The sequence below is a fragment of the Rhincodon typus genome, chromosome 6 (assembly GCF_021869965.1).
Source record: "Rhincodon typus isolate 14 chromosome 6, sRhiTyp1.1, whole genome shotgun sequence".
Lineage (NCBI taxonomy): Eukaryota > Metazoa > Chordata > Chondrichthyes > Orectolobiformes > Rhincodontidae > Rhincodon > Rhincodon typus.
The window spans coordinates 55,723,191-55,744,092 of record NC_063337.1 but is presented as its reverse complement, the minus strand read 5'-3'; the positions used below and the strand labels follow the sequence as shown (position 1 = coordinate 55,744,092).

The following is a 20,902-nucleotide window of genomic DNA, read 5'->3' as shown; positions in this document are numbered from 1 at the left end:
ACAGTCAGACCATAGATTTAGGTTTGCCACCAATAGTTCATCAGTATTCCAGAATTTAATTAGCATCTGGTTCAGCATTGAAACTTTTCGCATCATTTCCAATGATTCCCTTCATGTTTTAAAAAATACGAACTACCCTACCTCAGTGTTTCTTTTTCAGTCAAACAGAGACAACTCTTTCAATGCAATGCTCAACTGAATTGATTTAGGGCTAGTTTCATCACTGTTATTTGGGAGTACTGAGCTACTCCATTCACAACCTTCATTCCTCAGGCAAAATGATTAAAACTGTTTCTGTAATCATTGTTGACCATTGTTTGCAATGTTAAGCATAAATTGGGTGTCGAGTTGCAGAAGAAATTACTTGGCTGTAATGCACTTTAACTGCCCAAATCCCGTGAGTGAATAGAAAAAAAGCCTTCCATATCGTTTTCAGTGCCTAAACTGGCATACTTGGCAATGACTGCAAATGCTTGCTAGTAAATACTGCTCCACAACCAGCTAACTCAGCAGCCAACCAGCTGGTAGCCTCTACATCTTTGTGCCACAGTCTCTTTGCTATAATAGGATTGCCAGTGACATGTCTTAAAAGTTGGGAAAACCAAAACTAACACATTTCCAATGGATACATATGGCTGACTGTTTGGAGGTACCATTTTATAAATCCCAGTAATTTTGAGAGAGTTTCTGTGGAGAGAGTGAAAGAAAGAAGCTTTTTTTCAGAAAATTTATGATATAGCATAACAGGCTGCATTGACTCTAAGGGCAGCGAGAATTACCATGGAAATGATTACACATAGGGATTACATTTACTTTCTTCTGTTCAAAACTTTGATTTCTCACAAATGGAAAATTGAGTCAAATCAGTTTGGTGCTTTAACAACAATTTAATCCAGTAGTTGTTATATTTTTAAGCAGTAAATAATTATATTAATTTTTATACTGTTTGAAGCACATTTGGGAAGTTGACCAGCAATGTAATTGAAAATGTAATCATACATATGTTATGCCTCTATGTTTGTGTGTCAGTCACTATCCAACCTCATAATATCATTAACACTGGCAAAGGGTCTCAAATTTAGTACTCCATTTCAACACACCCTCCCACTCCCTGGGCGACATATCCATCCTGGGCCTCCTCCAGTGTCACAATGACGCCACCCAGAAACTGGAGGAGCAGCACCTCATATTCCGCCTTGGGAGCCTACAACCCAATGGTCTCAATGCGGACTTCACCAGTTTTAAAATCTCCCCACCCCAGGCTTCATCCCATGACCAACCCTCCCTCTCATCCCACCTCCTTGACCTGACACAACCTGTCCATCTTCTCTCCCACCTATCCGTTCCTCCCACCTTACTGACCAATCCCCACCACTGCCTACCTGCACTCACCTATCACCATCCCACTTACCTTCCCCAGCTCCACCCCTCCTCTATTTATTTTGGAGCTCCCTTCCCCCTGCCCCATTGCTGAATAAGGGTCCTGACCCAAGACGTCAACTTACCTGCTCCTCTGATGCTGCCTGGCCTGCTGTGCTTCTCCAGCTCCACACTTTGTTATCTCTGACTCCAGCATCGGCAGTTCTTACTATCTCAAATTTAGTAATCAGTTTGATGCTATAGCAAACAGTGTAACATGTTCTAATTTGTTTTCTGCTATACAAATTGTCACTTAGCTACATTGTGTATATTATAAAATATATTTTATTGCTGCAAGACTTAATTTAAGGGTATTGTGAATTAATCTAACATGGGTGTATTCCTACAGTCTCCCTTATATTGTTATTGAAATCATAAGATAAGACAGTTGTTACTTATATGATAGAGAAGTGGAAAAATGTGAGAAAGAGTAATTCACTATGGAACAGAATTACACTTGTGGAGACATGGTAATCAGTTTTTCCCTATCCCCACCAACCTACTTTTATAACTTCTACCAATGAATATTCTTCAATGTATTGAAGTATTTACTTGAATTTGGAGCATAGAGTCATATAGCACGGAAACAGACCCTTAGGTCCGACTCGTCCCTGCCGAGCAAGCTTCCCAAACTAAACTAGTTCGATTTGCCTGCATTTGGCCCAGATCCCTCAAAATCTTTCCTATTCACATAGTTGTTCAAATGTCTTTTAAATGTTTTAACTGTATCTGCATCTACCACTTTCTCTGGCAGTCCATTCCACGTACAAACCACCTTCTGTGTGAAAAGTTGCCAGTCAGGTCCCTTTTAAATCTTTCTCCTCTCACCTTAAAAATATGTCCTCTAGTTTTGAACTCCCAAACCCTGGGGAAAACACCTTTGCTATTCACCTATCTATGCCCCTCATGATTTCCATAAGGTTACCCCTCAACGTCCAGTGAAAAAGTCCTAGTTTATCCAAATTCTCCTTATAACTCAAACCCTCCAGTCCCTGTACCTGAGAGATGCAATAAGATGCCATTTTAATCAGCTCTTGCTTTCTATTTGTCATAATGATAACATATGACTGAGAAAGTAAATAACAGTGACACTGTGCATGCAATTTGAATAATAATCTGCCGGCTGAAAAGAAGTAATCAGGAAGCACTGTCTTGTTCCTTTTTTATCTTTTGCCCCTCCCAGCTGTACGTCTCGATTTTCATTCCCAGATTGGGAAGGTCAAGAGAAACCCTGGTTTCACAACTCTGAGCTTTAAAAATGGAGCCAATGCTTTGGATTTTCATTCCATGATGATGAATTGATTGGGAGTCAGACCAGGCATCGCAGGAGGAGCCTAAAAGATTGCGAGTTCTTGAGGCAGGTTAGGTGGAGAACATGTGGGGGACTCCAACAGTGTACTCAAAGTGAAAATTGAAGATTAAAATAGAAAGCATCCCTTCTGCTGACACCCACTCACTCCCCATGCCCCAAACTTGCCAACCAATCAATAAATGCCCTGTTATGAAAATGATAGTTTGGGATAATAATCATGCAGCACAAATGCTTCAATGGTTTTATATGGCCAAGCATTTTTTTTAACAGTTTATTGACAACTTTGTCCCTTCCAGTGAATTTATGTACATTTTTCACACAATCATGCTTTTTCATAATCCCAAGGGTTATATTACCTGCACCAAGGGTCATATTATCTACACCAAAGGTGTCCCAGGAACAACAAAATGTAACTTAGCTCTCCAAAAAGTGAAAAAGATGTGAAATATTCCTCCAGCTTTCACTGCTCACTTACCCCTCACTCTCTTTCACACAACTAGGTCCTTATTCCCCACCAAGAGACCCCTATGCTCTCTTATTAACTCCCATAGCCCTTCATACCCAAGTCAATTTAGTGCCTAAATCGACCTACCACCCTTTCCCTTTCACTGACTGAGTCAATTCATTGAACATCTCAGTTGAGTTCAGTTCCAACAAATCTCAAGAAGCTGAACATCATACAGGGCAAAGTAGCCTCTCTATCCTGGCTACAATCAGAAAATTATTGTCCAAACGTGTTTTGTGTTTGCAGCATGCAGAATTTCAAAAAGAACCCAGATGAATGTTGTTGCTACATGGATATAGTTCTAAAGCAGACTGTTCAGCAAATGTAATCAGTTGGTGGCCAAAATTTGTTTAAGGTTCTGCAGCAAGCAGCTAGTATACTGTGCTATTTTTATATAATTTGTTTTCAACCCCTTTATTCATCATACAATGGGATGTTATTCTCAGCTTTAGTGTTGGAAAAGATGCAAATTGGAGTTTCAGGAAAGAAGATCATTATGTAGGTTACCTCATCTGTTTTGCACCCATCTGGCCTCTTGTATAGAAAACAGCAAGTGGAAAGTTAAAATAGGAAGAAAATAAAAAAGTTTAAAGGAGATACAAAATAAATGTTATTAGTTAATATGATTGACAACATTGTACACAGTGCCTTACTGTTATATTTGTATAACAGATCTGGTTTCAAGGTATTTAAATGGATTTCACTGCCAGTAATCACTGGTTGGTTTTAGAGATGGCAAAATAGCTTTACATCATATAGTATCATCTTAGCCAGAACAATTAGTGCGTATCCTTTCATGGTAATTGTTTAATAGAAGTATCCAGATGAAGGAATCATATTGCTTAACCAGGAGGTGTTCCCATTAACAGAGTTCTATTGTACATAAATACTGTTTCATTAAATAGATTAACATTTTCTAAGGTGTAATTTACTGCTTATCAATGCATGCCAGGAAATAACCACCCTTATGTGCATGAAAAAAAAATTAGTGTTTTGTAAGGCTTTTTCATGTGGCATGAAATTATGCCATCTAAAAGTCTATTTTAATGTTTTGGTATGATATAACTTTACTCAGGTTGTCTAAAAAAATTGTCTTGATAATAGTTTTGAATTGCTGTCAATATAGAACACAGTATTTATGTATTTAAAGTGGATTTTAAATTCAATACAGTATAGACAAAAATACCATATTACATAATGCTATAGACATTTTGTTTATTTTTATACTAAACAAAAATATTGCTGTTGATATTGGTGCTCGTATTGTTAAAGTTTCAAGTAATTATTTTCTACTGTAAAATACTAACTTAGGCTCTTTACACTCTTTTACAAAGATACCACAAGACCAAAACGCGATTATGAAATGGATGGACGAGACTATCACTTTGTTACTTGTAGAGATCAGATGGAAAAGGACATCCAGGAGCACAAGTTTATTGAAGCAGGACAATATAATGATAATCTATACGGAACCAGTGTCCAGTCTGTAAAATATGTAGCAGAACAGGTATGTTCCTACATTTTTTTGTTGCTTTACCAAAATTCTGAGGTAGTCGAAGAGAATTTGGGCTAATGTTAGAATGTTAGTTACAATGCTAGAATGAAAATGAATCTTTTTTGCAGTATCATCATCAAGGTCTCCCAGGTCAAATGTGCCTTGCTTCAGATCCAGAGTTTCTTCTAATCTTATTCATGGGATTTTCCAGAAGCAGAATGGTTATAGTTGTCAATAATCAATTTGTAGTACAGAACTTGAGTATTACTGAAAATAGACACATTTTGTCACAGCTTTTCATCTTGTACTCTTCAAGACAACTTGCAAGAATACCAATTCAAGTGGAAAACCAACATTTATACTGCATGAGAAGAGAGTGCTGATTGGTTGGCAAGTGTTCTCTGAATCTTTGAGGTGCTGCAATGGAGAATGCACTGAATAATGATAAAAGTAAAGTATTGCAGATGCTGGATATCTGAAATAAAAACAAATCACTAGTCAGGAATTCAGCAAGTTTATGGTGAGAGAACAGAGTTAAGGTTTTGAATCCTCTATGAATCTTCTTCAGAACTCAATTAATGATGATTGACAGTTAACCAACAAACTTTATTTAAATTTTAAACCAAATAAGTTGGTATGATTGGTCAGGGATTGCCCTGAGAAATGAACCAGTGAGTGTCTGTCACCTATATTGTTGCAAATCACAGGACATTGTGCATTAATATTAATAGCATCCAGTATATACAAGTGCACCACACTGTGAGCCCAATTGACAATACCAAATTGGTTGTCAGCGTACTTCTTTAGGAATATCCAGAGAATGTTATCCAATTGCATTTATGTTAGATATTATGTTGCATGTTTTGCAAACACAGGCTGGTTGCAACAATAAATACTTTGCTTGCTGCAAACAGCCAAAAAGGCATGCTGATTGAAACAATCTGCCAGTCTTTGGCATGTATAGCCTATAAACCTGGCATCATATGAGCATTGAAATTCATATACCACATTATCCATTTGTGTAATAAGCAAAAAATTATGTTGGCTTGACACCAGCATCCTGTTAGTGGTGAACACCACTCATGTCACTACTGCAGAGTAGCAACATGAAATCTCTCATTTCACCTGTTGCTCAAATTTTTCATGTATCTTACCTTTCCAGGATAATATGAGGTAGACCGAGTACTTTTTCCACTAATAGTGACCACCTCAAGGCCTCATGAGTTTACATGATAAGCAGCATAAAATGATCTGATTCAGATTGCCATTATATTGCGAGGTGGCTTTGATTTGTCCTAGTTCAGTATCAAGTTTGCAGGGTAAACCCATAGCTCAGGCCCTAGTGGTTGCCAATAAAGTCCAGTCTTATTGTACATGGAACCATAGGAATTTCAATTTGTTTACTGACCTGTGAAGGCAGATTTGCAGTAAACAGTAGTAGAATATCTCCTGGCTGATTTCTAAGTGAGGACTTTGAGGAAAGAGAGCTCATTTGACAGTTCCAATTGCCAATCAATCCCCTCCTGTCAGCCAGTTTATTTCCCCTTGAATCGTAATTCTTATGAATTATCCTGGCAAATACAAGACAAAAAGCTGTGATAATTGTATCTTTTCTCAGCAATATTCAATTACGTTTATTTGTGTCTTTTATAGAAATCACTTTGGTTTCAATCAGTGAATGTTATATAATATTCAGGCCAAAACAGTACAGTAGTAGTATCCGGACCCATCATTCCAAACACCTGACAATGTAATGAACAAATCAAATTAATAAATAATTATTGAGGAAAACTTTGCTATCATTCTTAAAACATTCCAAACAATGTTTTTGCTTCAAATAATTTAAAATACTTGTAATTCAAACTTGGCAAAGTAGAGCTTTTAAAATTCGAATATTGATAACCTTTTGCAAGATTGATACAATAAGTTAAAGTTTTCTTTATCTGATTGTTACTTAAGTCCATTTTGAATGAATAAATGATTACAGTATTAATAACATAACATATGTTAATATAGATGTAGAAGATACTTACTTCACAATTTAAAATTAAACATTAAATCAGCAGGGTTACATAACAATTGTCTTAATAATTTAGCAAAATGCACAAGAATAACAATTCAGTTTTTTTACAGTAAGTGATTAAAATGCTGTGACACCTTAAGTGTTGTCTTCCTTACGCCAAATGGGTCAGTCATTTCCAAAATAACTTGTTTACATATATGAGAGAGATAGGAAATTGATGAAAGTCACAGGTCTCACACAGCTTTGGAGCTGATATTTAGTTTTTGCTGAAATTCAAATTATTTTTTGGAAAAAGTCACCATAGCAGAAATCACAATTCACACAATTGTTAAAGATGCGATGGAACTTCTCTGGAAGTAATTTAAAATGATTTATTTTCTGTTTGCTGCACACATAGTTGTAAGTCAGCAACAATACCATTGTGCCATGTTTTACTGTGCGAGAAATTAATGCCAATGCATCGATTTTGCATCTGAACCTACTGTAATTAGAGAGTTATTCTAGTGCATCTCCTTCTAGAAGGGATCTGTGCCATATTTGGGCAGGACAAGCAAGTTTATCTCCTTAATCCTTCAAATTAAAGGTTTATTAATGAGCTGCACAGGCTCTAAACCATGAAGTCGCAGCTGGAATATTTAATTCAGTGTCAATTCAGGTTCAAAAAACAAAATGAAGAGGAAAAAGAAAACTACATTGAAGGAAACATATAAGGGACAAAGAATAAGTTGATTTTTAAAAAATCAACAAAAATCTAAATTTAGTGGAATGAGAAATTACGCTTTTAACAAGTTAGTTTTCAGTATGTCAAGAAGGTTGTTTAGCAAATGGATCATCGCTTTAAGAGTTAACATACACTAGAATGGAAAACTTTTCTGGATGGTATACTAGATATAAAGGATGAGGATGAAAATTGTGCTAGAAATAATCAGCAGCAGTCCCTCGCAGACAAGGATGACTCTCTTCCACTCGCAGGGTGAGTCCATAGGTGGGTGCACAGGCCGACGCGGCTACTGCAGGCTCTGTTGCAATTGGGACATGTGGTGGGCTTGGGAAGAGGTGGGTGAGGCCTTGGTGTGGCAGCGTGCTCCTTTTGTTATTTTCGCATGGCTTTCATTTTGTCCCGATGGCAAGTCTCGAGGTACTTGACGCCTTCCCGGATGCTCCTCCTCCACTTTGGACGGTCTTGGGCCAACGATTCCCAGGTGTCTGTGGGAATGTCACACTTGGCCAGTTAGGCCTGGAAGCTAGAAATAATAGTGAGACAGTGAGTGCCATAACATGTTCAGCTTGTAAACTCTAGTGCATCTTTCTTAATTCCATGATTAATTGAGTGTTTGCAGTCACTAAAAGCTGCTGTCCCACTTACACTTTTATAACAGTGAATGCTATTAACCTCATTGTTATTTCAGTAGCAAAACCTATATTCCACAAAGGCAATGGTCTTTGAATTATCCTATGGACCAGACCAAACCCCCTCAAAATACATTGAGAAGATAGCCTAGACCCTAACTTTTTCTTATTTTAAAGGTAAATGCCAGATGTTACATTCCCGATGCAATTCAATTGGTCATTCTACCAGTCTTAAATAGAATACAATTTATTCATACACTTTAGTTAAAATATAACGAAAGAAACAAGAAATTGGAATAACCTAACTCTATTGGAATAGTTTACAGAATAATAGATTATTTAACTACTAAACAGTAACTGTTCCAATATGGTAACATCCCATAAACAGACCTTTGGGAAAGGCAAATTCAGTAAAATAGATTGTGTCACTTACAGTTCTCCAGTGTGTGTGTGTGTGTGTGTGTCTGTGTGTGTGTGTGTGTGTGTCTGTGTGTCTGTGTGTGCATGTGTGAGAGAGAAAGAATAGCAGGGAGAGATGTACTGCAGCTTCCAAACCCAGATGCCAGCAACTGCCACTGAAAACTAAAATTAAAAATCCTGACTCTAGGGGAGCTTGGCCCACCCATTCAAGCTATTTCTATCATTCCAACATTAAAAAAAACCTGTTTACTTTATTGGATTCAAATAGACAGCTCATCATCTCTGACTTAAAATCTCTCTTCAAATCAAATCAGGATAAAAAGCACCTCTTAAAGTCATAGTATCGTCACAATTAAAAGGGAAGCATCAGACAGCTACAGGAAATAAATTATAAAGGATTCTTCAAATCATTTTTAAACCTTGAATGCAAATTATTGTGCATGCGAAATGATTCTCACCACTAATTGTCAATAGAGAAGATTTTGCTGTACTAAGTATAACAAGCTTTTTCTGATTTCCTTTAGGGCAAACATTGCATACTTGATGTTTCAGGAAATGCTATAAAACGGTTACAAATCGCTCAACTTTATCCCATTGCTATTTTTATCAAACCCGTTTCTGTGGAGTCATTACTGTAAGTACTTTGTTCATTCATTGATACTCAATGTTTAGTACAAACAGATAGTTAAATTTAATGCCTTTCCTGTTAGTGGTTCAAATCTCAATGAATACGTTTGCAATTGAACAAGGCTTTATTATGTTTCTCAGAAATATCTCAAATAACTCCACATGCAGTGGAATAAAACAAAGAATTGTGGACACTGGAAATCTGAAACAAAAGCACAAATTGCTGGAGAAAGTCAGCAAGTCTAACGGCATAGAAACAGAGAAATTAGGAGCGGGACTAGGCAATTCAGCTTTTTGAGCCCGCTCTGCCATTTAACGTGATCATGGCTGATTTTATCGTAGTCTCAACTCCCATAGCCCTTTATCCATTTTTCATTGGAAACATATTTATATCTTTCTTGAATTTGTTGATTGATTCTGTCTCCACTGTACTCTGGGGCAGTGAGTTCCACAAATTGTGCGGTGGGAAAGCAAAGTTAACATTTTGAGTCCAGTAATCCTTCTTCAGAACTGATAGTAGCTAGGAAAAGGTGGTATTTATAGTGATAACTGGGGGGCAGGAGCAGGGTGAGGAGTGGGCAGGTAGGTGGAGACTGTGCCCAAAAAGAGAGAAACGTAGTTAGGCAGACAAAAGGATCGATGATGACAAGCGAGGGAAGGAACAAAGCTGATAATGTGGACTGGAAGTAGGCGAAAATGTGTTGACTGTGCTGAAAACAGCCATGTTACGACAGGGCCTGGGGTATAGGGATGTATAAACAACATGGAAGGAGGAGATCAGGCTCTCAAATTATTGAACATGATATTGAGTCCTGAAGGCTGCAGGGTTTGCAAGCAGAAGAGCAGAAGATGAAATGCTGTTCTAGCTCGCGCTGATCCTCACATCTTATCTTCCACCTGAAGAACCTTCAGCCTTCAGGACTTAATATTGAGTCTAATAACTATTAGATCCTGATTACCTCCTTCCATGCTCTTTAATTTTGGATTTCAGTTTTCCAATAAGGAAGCACAGAGTTCCAGAAAAAAGCAAACTTCACCCTCTGTCTGCTGTGGCCTGTTCCCCACAGCAGCATCAAACCAAACCATTTAATCAGTAATTAAATAAACCACAGGGTGCTTCCACACCGTTGCACAGCCCTGCAGTAAGTACTCCTAACACTGGTTGAAAATTAGAGGCACATAAGTTTTAAGTTTGAGCAGTATGTTATTGGAACATCATTTCACAAAAGTTAGATACAGAAAATTAATGGCATTCGATAATAAATAATTAAAATGTCACCACATCAAAAAGAATGATTAGCAAATTCCATTGGTTATAAAATGGGCCAGACTGCACATACTGTGGCAACAGCTTGCACTTCCCTGTGTCAATGTATTTGGCTTCAGGCTGCTAATGATGCTTGAAGCAAGAATCTGTCAGTTTGCAGACGTTCATTCCACTTGACATCTTTTCTTTGCTGAAAGCTTCATGATGGTTGGTGACCAAAGATAATATGCATCATTTACTTTATTGATAAGGCATTCACGGTTACTGAATGCTGCCTACCTGCACCTTTTATTTAAGTAGTCTTTCTCTTAAAACGTGCACAAGTATTCTACTTACTTTTGAATTACCATTTAAGCTATTACTTACTACCCACGATTCAAAATTCTTTGTGTAGCATCTAGTGCAGTTAATTTTAATTGTCTGTAGTCCTGCAATGTCAGAATTCTACCTTTGATTCTGATGAAATGTCAAAGTTGTCTGCTCAGATGGACTTTGAACAATTGCTTAATGAACATAGAGATTTGATGGACATGAAGAAACAAGCTGGTTCATCAAACGTGCATCATGCCAAGACTGCTGAATCATCATGACTGCTGCTTCCCAGCCATTCCCACAGTTATGTAATCCTATGGGAGGGCAAAGTTACAGAGAAAAAGGCCTAGGAATGTAAGGGATTCCATAGAAAATTCCCCTCTGGCCTTTTACGTGTTTGAAACCAACCCAACACCCTGACAGAAAAATGTTTTCTCATTTCGTTCTTCAATGAGTGACCCCTTATTTTTAAATTCTGGTTCTGACCCCTAATTCTAGATTCTCCCACTAGAAGTAACATCATTTCAACGTTCACCTGGTTAAGTCCCCTCGGAATTTTATATGTTTAAACTAAGTATCCTCTAACTTTTCTAAACTCCAGAGGATAAAGACCTAGCCTGTCTATTCTTTCCTGATAAGGCTCATTACAGGTATTAGTCTAATAAACCTTCACTGAACTGCTTCCAATGTATTGACATCTCTGTAAGTACATGACCAGCACTGTACACAGTACTCTGGACGCAGTCTTACCAATGTCTTGTATAACTGAAGCACAATCTCCCTATATTCAATTCCATTATCAATAAAAAGTAACATTCTGTCAGTTTTCTGATTATTTGCTGTACTTGCGTACTAATCTTCTGTGAGTCTGAAAATGAATTTGACCGTAGGATGAAATGGATCAAGATCTGAGGACTTATTAATTCGCAGTTCCAACGATTTACTCAGTACTACTTTCCTGGTAACGGTAATTTTCTTGATTTCCTCTGTCTCTTTAAATTCCTGATTTACAGCTATTTCTGGGATGCTATTTGCATCCTCTTTAGTGAAGACCAATGCAAAATATCTGTTTAATTCATCTGCCATTTCTTTATCTGCCTTTACTAGTTCTCCAGATTCATTTTCTATAGGACCAACACTTACTTTGTTAGCTCTTCATTAAATATTTAAAGAAATTTTTATTATCTGGTTTTATATTTTTGCCTAAATTTCTCTTGTACTCTCATTTTTCCATCTTTATTAATCTTTTAGTAACTCATTGCTTTTATTTTAATATTCTGCCCATTCTTCTGATCTGCCACCTATCTTTGCAAAATCATGTGTCTTTTCTTTGATTTTTATACAATCTTTGACTTTATTAGTTAGCCATGGATGACAGGCCCATCTCCTTAGAATTTTTCTTATTTCTTGGAATGTATCTATTTGGCTATTTCTGGGATATTTCTGGGATACCCCCTTAAATGTTTACTACAGCATCCCTATTGACCAGTCCCTTAACCCAAATTGGTGGTTAACGTTTGCTAACTTTGTTTTCACGCCCTCAAAATTGCCTTTGCTTAGATTCAAAATAATAATCCTGGACCTACACTTCTCTCTCCTAAACAGAATTAAAAATTCAGTCATAATGTGGTTGCTGCTATCCACCGGTGCTTTAAATACGAAGTCAATAATTAATCATATCTCATTGGTCAATACAGGTCATTACATTTTGATGTCTGGTTGGTGCCATAACATGCTGGTTGAAGAAATTATCCTGAAAACATTCAATGTATTCTTCACCTAGACTACATTTCCTCTGTTGATTTTCTAGTCTTTATGTAGGTTAAAATTCCCTATGATAATTGCTGTACCCTTTTGACAAGCTCCCATTATTACTTAATTGATAACATGTGGTTACTATTAGGGATCCTGTACACTCCTGCCATGAGTGACCTCTTGCCTTTACTATTCTTTACCTCTGCTCAGACTGCTTCTGTATCCTGGTTTCCTCTCTATTATGCTAACATTATTGTTAATTAACTAATCCCCCATCATTTCCTAGCTTCCTGTCCTTCTTAAATGTCACATATCCTTCAATATTCAGGTCCCAGTTTCAGTTGTCGCATAGCCTCGTCTCAGTTATGGTCACTGGATTGTACTTATTTATCTTAATTTGTACTATAATTTCATCAATTTTACTTTGAATGCTATGTGCATTCAAATATAGTGCCTTAAGTTTAACTTTTATTATTTTTGTAATCTGTAGTCTTATCTGTTAATTTGCTTTTAGATCTGCATTCTCTGTCCCTTCCTGTTATTATCTGTTTATCATTTCACACGTTAATTCCTTCCTCTGTTGCACTTTCCCCTCTTTAATTCCTCACAACTTCTCAAAGTTGAGCCCTTGTCCCTTTATTTAGTTTAAAACCCACTCTACTTCCCTAGTTGTGCATTTGCAAAAACACAAGAACAAGAATAGTCTAAATTACAGAAAAGATAACCTTTATTGAGATAATGTGACCGATAACCCCACACTTTATGTATATACAGTATAGCACATTCTTCACAAGATTGCAGTCTTTTTAGCAAATTGCTCACCATCACTTCCAGCTTCCCATGGGTTTCTGTCTCTCTGCTGTGCCAAACAATAACACTGACTGACAATGGTAAAGCACTTCCTTCAGCTTACGGAGTACCAGCAGTAAGATTCAGTTGAGAATTTCTGCTCATGGCCTTACCAGACAAATCTTCAGGAGTCTGTAGAATGCCTCTCTCCTGCATTTTGCCTGCTAGCTAATAGAGGACCCCAACTTTCTCCTCTCTGTTGTGCATGGTCAGCACAGCTGCCGTTGTTTTTGTTTTCCAGCGTGAGATATAGCACACATATTTTGTTAGTCTCTATGAGCCAGTCACCCAATCCTACTCATGGTAACCAAGCCACAGAGGTTCATTGTTGGTCAGAACTCATAACAGATCACATGACACACTTGGTTCCTCCATTTACCATGAAGGAAAGAGAACATCATGGCAATGCATTCAAAGAGTCACTGTTCTCTGGGAAAAGATGGAACACCTAGTATCTAGTCAATTCCATTCTTACACATAAAATTCAAGTTCCTTTATCTGCCCCAATCGAATAAACTGAGATGATTTATTCACAGTGACACAATCCAACACTGTACGTATTTTATAAATCTCTATCTCTTGATTTCTATGTTCACGTTACTCAAGAGTAATTGAATCCAGGCCTTTGAAACTGAAAAGCGATATGCTTTTTATGTGAGTGACCAAAACAGTGCAGCACTCTTGTTGCAATCTGACCAACAATCTCCATAATGTAAAAATGATGGTCTTTGATAAATACTGAATAATTCTACTAATAACACTCACTACTCTTGTTAAATTACTGCAATCCTACCAGACCGGAGGGCTGCTCTTTTCATTAGAGAGAGACAACTGGTGGTAAGTTTAACCTGAGAGTCACCACACCTCAGGCGAGGGACAAGGTTGAGAAGAAGAATGCTTCATGGTAACCTCAGCTAGTGTGGGAATTGAATCCACACTGTTGGTATCATGCTGCATTGCAAAACCAGCTGTCCAGTTATAGTATCTCTACATCGATCATGAGTATTCAGTAATCTATACACAGTAGCAATAAAACTTGCTTCTCAAACACTTAGGGTGTTGTTCCTTGCAAATGATATGTGCATTCTGTATTAATCCTCACAGCTTGGATGATATTATTCAGAGCAAAGTGGGGGAGTTTTGTGATATATCAACTAATGTTTACTGTATGGCTAATACCACAGAACATATTCACTGGTCAATTATCTTATTACTTTTTATGGGGCTACGCTGCATGCAACTTGACTGCTACATATTTCCACATGACAGCAGTACTTCAATTCTTGGCTATGAAGTAGATTGGGTCCTCTTGAAGACATGATGAATATAAGTGCAGGTTCTTTCCTCCCCTTAAAATGTTAGAGTATTTTTACGCTTTGCTACAATTCTTGAAAAGGCTTATCTAAGGAGCATATACTGGCTATGAGTTTGGAAGAAAAATACCAGGTTTCGGCATTACGTTTTAAAATAATTTTTTTCTTCTGTTATCAGCTTCTCTTGATTACTATATAGTCTATTTATGTTCTCGATTTGTACACCTTCATGAATTCAAGACAAAATTAAAAGCTAATGAGGTATTTTAATATCTCAGTGTGCAATTTTCTACTCCCTGAGATGGTGAGAATAATAGCTAGTGTGATGAGTTAATTGGGCGATAGTCCAATAATTAGATTCTCATCATTGAGATGAACTTCTGCAATTAAATTCTCCCTCCTTGGATGGAAAGATTACTTTCTTGCCATCAGGTGGCGAGATACCTACATACATGCATTTGCATCTCATTAATTGCAAAACTCGCCAGAATTAAGTTCACCTTCCCAATTAACTGATACTCAGTTGAGATACCCGACACTTCAGAAACTTGGCTGTATAAACCAAGCATGTACCTGACAATTTTGTTCTTCAACCTCCAGTCCAAGTGAACACACAGCTTTGGCTGCTTCTAACAAAACCTTCTTGATGGCCCATGCCTTCATGCTGTAACCCGTACAACTGCAGTAAATGCACTCATAGGGATCCAGCAGAAAGTGTCACTGGCCCATTGCCCCATCCAAATTGTGAAAAGTAAAACACCAACTTCAGCTTCACAGGTCACACTTTAACAGGCAGCATCAGCCACCAACTTTTGAGTCAAAGGTGGCACTTTAGCACAGAAAGCATGGCTTTGGGACACGGTGAAGCATAATTGTGAAAGCGAGTGTACATGTCACTGTATGACATGGTTCTTGTCAAGTCAGAGGTGGTGCATGTGCCAGCAACTTCCTCAACAAACTGCATGAAGTGCATTGTGATGTGTGAAAGGGAACTCGGAAGATTGCTTACTGGGGCAAAATTGGCCTCCAGTCAGTAAGTACCACCACAATCAGTCTAGGAGCTAAGCCACTTTTCGTCCGGGGGTTGGCCCATAGCTAGTCAGGCAGTTAGTCGAACATAAGTCCAGGGATCGGCTTTGTTTCAATCAGGGGATTGGGCCTTGGTCCTGTAAGTAAAGCAATGTCATTCCTGCCATAGATTTATAGAGTCATATTGCATGGAAACAGGGTCTTCAACCCAATTTGTCCATGCTGACCAGGTTTCCTAAACTGAACTAATCCCATTTGCCTGTAATTGGCCTATATCCCTCTAAAACTTTCCTAGCCGTGTATCTGTCTAAACGGCTTTCCTTGCTGATGAGTCAACCAGGGCCGAAAAGTCTGTCTTGGAAGAATGGCCATTGACAAACAGGTGAGCTATGTAGAATCAATCCATGGCATTGTCAAAGCCGTGGGCAGCTCCATTTGGTCTGCTGGGTTCACTACCTGAGGGAATGGTTACACTCAGAGAGAACAGTTGAAGATAGTAAGGTGAGATCTGATGAGACAGGATGGTCTTTAATGAGGAGTCAAAGCAAATCATGGTCACTCTGACCTCAATGCGGATAGAGTGTAACGCCAGCAATGGTATTTGCACCTTATATGCAACCACTTTTCTACTTAAGGAGGCTGCTTCAAAAGATTTGTTTGCATTTCAGACCCATGGTGCCAAGCTTTGTCTACCTGATATAGAAAAGGGCAGGCAATCAGAGAATCTCCTCACAGGCCTGATCCTGAGTCTGGTGAAGATGGGGATAAACTGGCATAGGTTGTGGGCAGTTGATGAGGTTATTTGGCCAGTCTGAATGCCCATCTTCCATGGTTATTTTAATGGTTATGTCTGTGTCTGGGTGGCCTTGGAGAGAGAGCATGCAGTGTCCATTGGTGCACACAAGGCTTTCTATAACTATTTGGCATGGCAGAGGCTGGAGTGCATTGTTAAATTTCAAAACATATATCAATTTGAAAGTTGTTCTGTAAAACTTGCACCATTGATGTCTGTTATAGTGCCCATTTAAGGATCTGGCACTCTTTTAATCTGGTTTTCTTTGGGTTAATTTGGCTTATTTGGTTTAATTTGATTTTATTTTATTTAACTGCTTTTAGAAAAACTAACCAATACCGTCTTTGTTTCTGAGCCTGACTAAGGTGACCATGAAAAAGTCCAGGCAGCAGCAGTTGAAGGTGTTAATCAGCCCAAATGCCTGCCCCTCTTTCACAGCTATATCCATGCCTGAGTGTACATGGAGAAGGAGCATGTAGTGGCCCTGGTACACGATAGCCTTCTACGCCCGGAGGGCATCAAGGGTCTGGTGTGCATCATTAGGCCTCAAAATTACACTTTTTTTTGATTTTTTAAGTTATATTTCAGATTTTATTTTGTTACAATGCACCTGTGAGGGCTGTTATTTGGTTGAATTTGTTTTAAAGTTGCTTAGAAGAGTAGCTCATACCATCCAATTCTGCCCTAATCTCATGATGCACTGTTTAGAGTATTTATAACTTAATTGGAATCTTATGATCTTTCAAGTCAACAAGAAGTCTATGGAGGATAATGCATTCACTAAAGCCCTGAGCTTCACCTTTGGTCTTCACACAGTCTCTAGGACTGTGAGTCATCACACAGTATCTGCCACATTCACAAACACAAGACAAAGGGTGCTAGGAGAGAGCTTGTGTGGTAGGGTTTGAGGTGGGACACTGTAACAAGGGGCTTCCTGTCAGTTGATTCATACCATTCAGCTGCTCTGGCTTTCTTTGTTGGGCCACTTTGCATTGGGCCAGGATGATAAACACGCACGGGATGAGGTATTGTCAAGCTAGAAAGTAATCCAACTGTAGTAGATTCTAGGCTTCTGTGATGTTGGTGGCAAAGAACCATCCTCTCAAGAACTACACAAATGCTGAATCACATGGAGCACTTAGTGCTTGGGCCCTTAATAAGCAACTAATCTCTGTAAGAACATAGCCAGAATTTACATAGGGAAGGAAGCCTGGCATAATCTCATTTAGCATTCTCACAGATCTGCTGAAAATGAATGAAGCATGGCAGAGGTCAAATCATTGATGTCTTCTTCATAGAGACAGTAAGCTCTGCAGATGCTGGAAGCCAGAGTCAATAAATGTGGAGCTGGAAAAGCACAGCAGGTCAGACAGGATCCAAGGAGTAGGAAAGTCACCATGTCAGGTCAATCCTGAAGAAGGGTTTTGACCCGAAACATTCACTTCCCGATGGCTTCTTCATAACTTACACCGTGTTTTGCTTTTTTTAATCAACTAACCCATGGAGTTAATTCATTTATGATAAGTGAATGATTGCTAAACAATTTCATAAACATGATGTGGTGCAGAACATTTGAAAATATGCTCATGTGGCCTTTCATGCTTGAACAGTCATCAAGCAAGTTACTCTACAGGGGAAACTCATGGCCAACAGCTTCAAAATATACTGAATGCATGATTGCCCTTCATGATTTTTGTTCCATACACAGTCAGAGAGTGTTGAAAACACTGCTTTCTTGAAAACAAACAAATCCCTTTCAAGTTTAACTCACTTGAGAAAGGCAAATGATTATGGTGTGTATGATCATGGTGTGCACTGGATGAATAGCAAGCAAAGAAGGTCAAAGACATATTGTCAGAATAAGTTTAAATTGGAACATAGCAGACCTCACAACAGAATTTAAAATGTTTAAACAGCGCTCAGATTTATAGTTTCTAGGTTCAGGCACAAATTCTAAAATACATGTACACACAGGGTACATGACATAGGTAGCCATCATGAAGCCTGCAAATGTAACCCCTCCAGCATACGACGGTTCACCAGTTTCATATGTATTATCAATAATGATGGATTGTAAATGCAATCAATATGCCTGGGAGCTGTAGATGTTCTACATTGAAGACACTGCTGGGCCAATGATTGCAGGCATACATGCACGCCACAACTTTGCACTCATCATCATCCCTGGAATCATTCAAACATAAACAACACAACAGAAACTGCAGCACACTTTTCAAGAAGCACTTGCATGACCAAATAGGAGAGAAGAAGAGAAACTTTAGTTATTGGAGCCAAGATCTTGACTCTTTACTGTTGAAAGAAAAATGAAAGTTCAAGAGGAAAAGGCTAAACAACTAGCTTTTGATAAATCCAAACATAAAAATGCTATTTCTGAGATGATGAAATCTTTGGTGGGTACGTCTACTCAGGTCACAATGATCTTTGAAGAGCTGAAAGAGAAAGAAAGGAAGAAAGAAAGGAACTACAAACTTCATATCACCAATGATCAGAGTGAAGGGATGAGGAAAATATTCTTCGATCGGAGGGTGGTGACTCTGTGGGACTGATTGCTACAGAAAGCTGTGGAGGCCTAATCATTGTGTGTCTTTAAGACAGAGCTGGAAAGGTTCTGAATTAGTAAGGGGATCAAAAGTTATGGGAGAAGGTAGGAGAATTGGGTTGAGAAACATCAGCTATGATCAAATGGTGGAGCAGACTCAATGGGTAGAATGGTCTAATTCAGCTTATCCAATTAAAAAAATACACCAGATAACAGGAAGATCTGGAGCAACTCAGGTAAAGCAGATCAGGATTAGTAGGAACAGCAATAGAAACATCAGCTTGAGCTCAAAGCAATATTGGGCAAAATGAATGAGAAACATCTTGAGCCATCATGTCACACCATTGCCAGCTATTGGACAATGACCTGTGCTGACAAGGTCAGGGTGCAATCCCATCCAGTAATTCTAATGATAGCACCTTCCCCTAATATCTTTGCCAGTGAAACATTTTTGTATCTACTGGGGACCGCTGAGGCATTTCACAGTCTTCAACTCATAAGTACATCTGGAATATTAGTGATCCCCTCATCACAAAAGGCGACCACTTCATCTCTTTGCTCCTTGACATGATAAGTCAGGTAGCTAGGGCATTAGCATTCACAATCATCACTGATTTCTGCAGATTGAGAGTGCAATCAGTTACACCCTCATACCAATCAGAGCACTCTATCATGAACCAGCTGTCTTTGTGATCAGAAAATTACTTGACTCCCACAATATTCAAATCATTGATGACCACAATAGTCAAATATTGCTGACCTACATTGGATATCCGGTGAGTTGCTTTGACTCATACATCCTGGATCTCTCAGGTGTTAGCTTCAAAATATTATATGGTCTGGAGGAAGCAGACAGGGAGAAACTTCCCATTGCTGGACAGATTAAGGACAGTGGGGGGATTTAAGTTGAATGGCAACCAAACATGACTTGAATAACTTTTGAGCAGTGAATGATTATGAGGAATGGATTGTCTGTGTGGTGAATGCAAACATAATTTTTGCTTTCAAAAGGAATTTAGATAACATTTGAAGAGAAACATTTGCAGGGCTACAGGAAAAAGGTTGTGGGAGCAGATGAGTTGCTGTTTCAGAGCCAGCATTGACGCCTGCCTTCTGTGCTGCAACCATTCAACTATTCTATGAACTATAATCTTATGCGTACTCTTGGTCTGTGGTCAAACAAATCCTCAGATATAAATAAGCTCTATTAATCCCAATAAGAACAACTGGCACAGATGTAATGAACTGAAAGTCTTTCTTCTATGTGATATTTTCTACGGTTGTATCATTTTGTGAAATTTAAAGATTCTGCTATAATTGGGCTCATTCCATGTTGTGTTCAGAAATACAGTGATTGCCTTTAGAAAACTGTACATTTAGTGATCACTGTGATATGTTTTTCATTTTTCCACTCAACCACAGTGTGAATGAAATCCCATGATATTACATTATGATCCCCTCTGGTCTCTCCTACAGAATGCAAATGTGCGAAAGCTACCTGGTAAACATTGTGTAAGATGTGGTGCTGGCTTTTTCTGTTACAGGGAAATTAATAAACGCCTAACAGAAGAGCAAGGTAGAAAGACATTCGATAGAGCTCTGAAGCTGGAACAGGAATTTGGAGAACATTTTACAGGTGTGTATGCATTCACTCCATGAAAGTAAAACATTTGAGAAGAAAATTAACAAGTAATCAATGCAAAATATCATAATTTGTTTTCCTTGTTACATAAAGGGTGGCAGTTTTAATATTGTTACAGAGATAGTAGGAACTACCGATGCTGGAGAATCTGAGATAACAAGGTGTAGAGCTGGATGAACACAGCAGGCCAAGCAGCATCAGAGGAGCAGGAAAGCTCCTCTGATGCTGCTT

The 20,902-nt window shown here is 38.4% G+C and overlaps 1 protein-coding gene across 1 annotated transcript in view; it reads left to right on the top strand.

The window, feature by feature from the left end:
• LOC109935037 (disks large homolog 2-like) overlaps positions 1 to 20,902 on the top strand; it is an 890,971-nt gene that overhangs the window by 862,758 nt on the left and 7,311 nt on the right. Inside the window, exons 24-26 of the mRNA XM_048598394.1 lie at positions 4,571 to 4,743; positions 9,049 to 9,158; positions 20,574 to 20,665. Of these exons, the coding sequence (XP_048454351.1) occupies positions 4,571 to 4,743; positions 9,049 to 9,158; positions 20,574 to 20,665 (375 nt within the window). The remainder of the gene's footprint in view (positions 1 to 4,570; positions 4,744 to 9,048; positions 9,159 to 20,573; positions 20,666 to 20,902) is intronic.